At 43.9% G+C, this 3,972-nt stretch overlaps 1 protein-coding gene across 1 annotated transcript in view; it reads left to right on the top strand.

Moving 5' to 3' along the window:
- The first annotated feature begins 946 nt into the window (after positions 1–946).
- The window catches only part of tns1a (tensin 1a), a 154,645-nt gene continuing 151,619 nt past the window's right edge, over positions 947–3,972 (top strand). Inside the window, exon 1 of the mRNA XM_030781725.1 lies at positions 947–1,045. Within this exon, the coding sequence (XP_030637585.1) occupies positions 947–1,045 (99 nt within the window). The remainder of the gene's footprint in view (positions 1,046–3,972) is intronic.

The following is a 3,972-nucleotide window of genomic DNA, read 5'->3' on the forward strand; positions in this document are numbered from 1 at the left end:
ATTATCCCGAGAGGGGGGGGCGGGAAAACTTGTGTTCCACCTCCAGCACCATGAGAACTCAGTGATGGGTTTTTGCCCAGTGTTTTTACGCTCAAAAACAAAGCTCAGCCCGGGCGGGGGGGTAAAGACGTGACCTGTGCCAAAGTGTATTTTAATTCCAAACTCTCCACTCAGACTGCACTTTGGTCCAGGACTAGACTGAATCGTTGTTTGAGACGCTGCTCTACCTCATGGGGTTCTTTACCTCAGGTCCATGGACTCTCACTGAAACGATCCCACCGTATCTGTATGCAGTCTCGAATTAATCCAGCAAACTATACAAAGTGCTCCCTTGATTAGAGAGTTGAGGATTCAAGTAAGCCTGCTCAGGGACTACACACACACACACACACACACACAAACTATAATTTGATCAATAATAAGCTTACATTTCAATACACCAAAGTGCAACGAGATATATTAAAAGATCTATTAAACAATGTAAACGTATGTCAACACATGGTCATGCACACAAACCGCTAGCATTATTGATGAGGTGGGATAACTAGGATAACTTCCTCCTTCAATATTGCTGGAATATGACGGTGGACAACATGAGGGGCGTTCGATTACACACACATTGGTGAGGGGAAAAAGTCGTATTCCCTAACCGCCTCCTCTTGGGAAGAGAAGCTGGCTGTGAGGCTGAGAGGAACAGCAAGCACATCTTTCTCACAGCACCTCTACCCAGGCCACGGTTTTTACATATTCTGGCTCTTATTCGGAGAGTTTATCCTTAGGCACAAATCACGGCTCGTGCTATCTCTCGTGCCCAGCTTTACCTGCACACGACGGTTGTTTGCTGGGAACGGTCATTCCCTCTCGAGAGGAGAGTCAGATTTTTGCCTCAGCAAGTGACTTTATTTTTTCGGATGGGACGTCGTTATGTGCCCATAAATTTGCCTGGATGGGATGTACAATAAGCTTTATTTGTTGCGAAGACCAGTTTCTACGTTTCGGCTACTATGAAGAGGAGAAGAAAGAAGATTTTAGGCTGTTAACGAAGGTGAGTGGCTTGGCTTGCCCCTTCAAACCGTTTCGAGTTGGGGACATCGAGACTTAAGTGTTTAGATAAAGACCTCATGGAAAAGATACTTGTTGAGCATCCTTTTGAGGTAAAATGTATTTTAACCCCAGGGTTCACTCGAATAGTTATTAAATCTGTTTAAGTGGGGTAGCCTACCTCGTCTGCAGGCGAAAGCGATTAGTGACCTCGTCCATAAGCGTGTTTGGCTCTATAACTAGACAGTGCTATGAAAATGCTATTCGAGCGCATTAGACTTAACTTTCGGGTTTGACGTTCACCATGTCATTTCATTTAATTACATCTACCCAAATGTACGGACAAACTCTATCGTGGTAATATGTAAATTCACTTCTTTACGACGAAGCGGATTCCGCAGAGTTAGGCTACTACATTCGTTTAAGTAATCCAGTATTGGATAGCTACTGTAACAGTTTGCGCGCTTTGCGAAGAGCCCGCTGAGTCCGTCACGTTACTCTTTAAAAATAGGCTACCGGTAAACATTGTCTGACTATTATTTAAATCGCTTCTATAGTCATGGTTTTACCGATATAATGATCCTTATAAAATTCATCCAGTGGAATTTGAGATCCCGAGTTTCCCATGTTTCGAAACATTACTGAATTTACTTAAAAGTCACAGAAATTGACAATCGAATTCGTTTTTGCTATCACAAACTTGCGATTCATTTACAGTCGAAGGAGCCTTCGGTAACTGACCGAAAGCGTCAAAACAGCTCGCAGATTATCTATAACATCGTAACTCTATGGTCCGCACACAGTTTTCTGGTATTCTAAATATTCATTCAATCCAACCTGCGCGCGGTCGTCACGTGGCTTGCTGAGAGAATACGTTTATCTGTCTGGCACGAATGTAACAAATGAAGAAGAATGTTAGTAAACATCCTTGAGTCATACTGACGTTGCATTAGAAAATATACCGTGTGTGTTTTTAAACGGCTGGTGCGCTATTTGACATAGCCCTGCATTTAAGAGTTATATTTGTGGTTTATTTCTTCCATGTTGTACTTTGTTTTCCCGGCCACATTTCCTATTTTTTTTTTTATGTGAGGGTGGAAGACGTTAACATTATCAGTTCATGTTTGTCACTAGCCGCCCTGCCTGTTTTAACATGCTTATCTCCGGCGAACACCTGACGGGAGATGTCTCCGTCAAGACTTTGATATGGCGATTATGCCTACGTCGATAAGACAATTAAGCATTCAAATCACACTGATATTCCTTAAACTTTGCCTCTACCGCTGTGTCGTACTAAGGAACAGGGATGAAGTTTTGCAGGACTTTACAGGCAGGCTTTGGTGGCATTTGCAACACTGTCTCAATTGTCTTGTATTGTCAATGTCCTTGTCCATCTCCTTTCATGTGCTGAGATTTGACAGGGTTGGAGATCAAAGTCACAGCAATGAGGGTGGGGGTGAGGAGGGGGCACCTATAATGAGACATGAGTCGTATTAGGCCCGAAACACAGAGGCTTCTGGTGTATTTACATCTGTGGTCAAGAGAGCAAGGACTTCAGATAAGAGATCATGTCAGATCATTAATGCAGGGCAGATCTACTCAAGTCATCAAGAGTCTGCCTGACCCGCATCTGCTCACTGGGTTTTCCTCAAAGAGAAGAGAAGAGAAGAGAAGAGAAGAGAAGAGCAGACATAAGGAGAGAAAAGGAAAAAGAACTGACATCAGGCAGAGTGAGAGAACGCCAGAGAAAACGACCTCTCACCTCTCAGGTCACAGTGCACGACATGTACATATGAGGTCGACTTATCCAGTAATGCTCGTCATTTTACATGTTTAATCTACAGACTTGTAAAATTTGTAAAAGGGAAGCAGATTTTTTTTAAACTTTCATTGGTCGAGATGAGACCCCTATTTAACATTGTCTGATTACATCACAGACTGAACTAACGCTCGTCTTACTCATGACTTTCCCTTTCGCTGGGACTTAAGTCAAGGACTTTTCCCTCTGCTCTAACTACACTGACACAATAAATGGACATCTCATTTGTCTGATGGGTTTGTGAAAAGTCTTTGAAGACTACTGACCTTTATGCGTTGTAGATGAACTTTTATAAAACACAATTCACACAGTCATTAGATTAGAATATGCAAAATACTGAAATTTGATCACACTTAAACCAAAAATTGCACGAAAAAACCCCCCCGACTAATAATATAAGAAATCATTTATACAGTAAACTGTAGCCTCAGGAGGACGATGTAACAGAAAAATGCTCCAGGAACGTTAGAGAAATGAATCTGAGGCTAATGCCACATTCTCCCAGGCGGAATATTACCAAGGTGACAGATTCCTGGCAAGGAGATCTACCTTCCTGCGTGCCCCCCTGCCCCCCCCAGAGCACACACCCCCTTCTAGATATTGTAATTATCTGATAAGGAATGCGACAAGGAGGACGTTTTTGCACAATCCCTTGCCACATTCCTCTGGCCCACTGCTTCCAAGGAAACAGTGTTCCCTCTGTTGTTGCGTTTCCATGGCAACCCCCACCACCCAGCCCCGTCTGAGTCTCACCTGATACCCTCTCCCTGTTTTTGGCGGAGGAGGCTTGGCACCCCTGCCAGGAGTCCATTGAGGAATTGGGAGCCTGGAAGAAATGTTGCCTGGCAAGTTGTGTTTTTCTCTCCAGAGCTGTGTTGGGTTTTGATGACCCTGTGCTGACCTGCCCGTGTCCCTTCCCAGGCTCCTGCAGACACTAGTTCTCCGGGCAGGTGTGACTGTGACCGTGACTGTGACGGCTGTCATGTACCTTGATGCCTTGACCCGAGAAAGCCGGACAGAGAGCAACAAAAACAAAAACAAAAACAAAGCCTACAGGCAGATAGGATTTTAAAGAACGTGCGTACTAACATGATCCATCGGGTTTTTCCTTT

This window comes from Chanos chanos, chromosome 8, assembly GCF_902362185.1.
Source record: "Chanos chanos chromosome 8, fChaCha1.1, whole genome shotgun sequence".
In the NCBI taxonomy this organism is placed as follows: domain Eukaryota; kingdom Metazoa; phylum Chordata; class Actinopteri; order Gonorynchiformes; family Chanidae; genus Chanos; species Chanos chanos.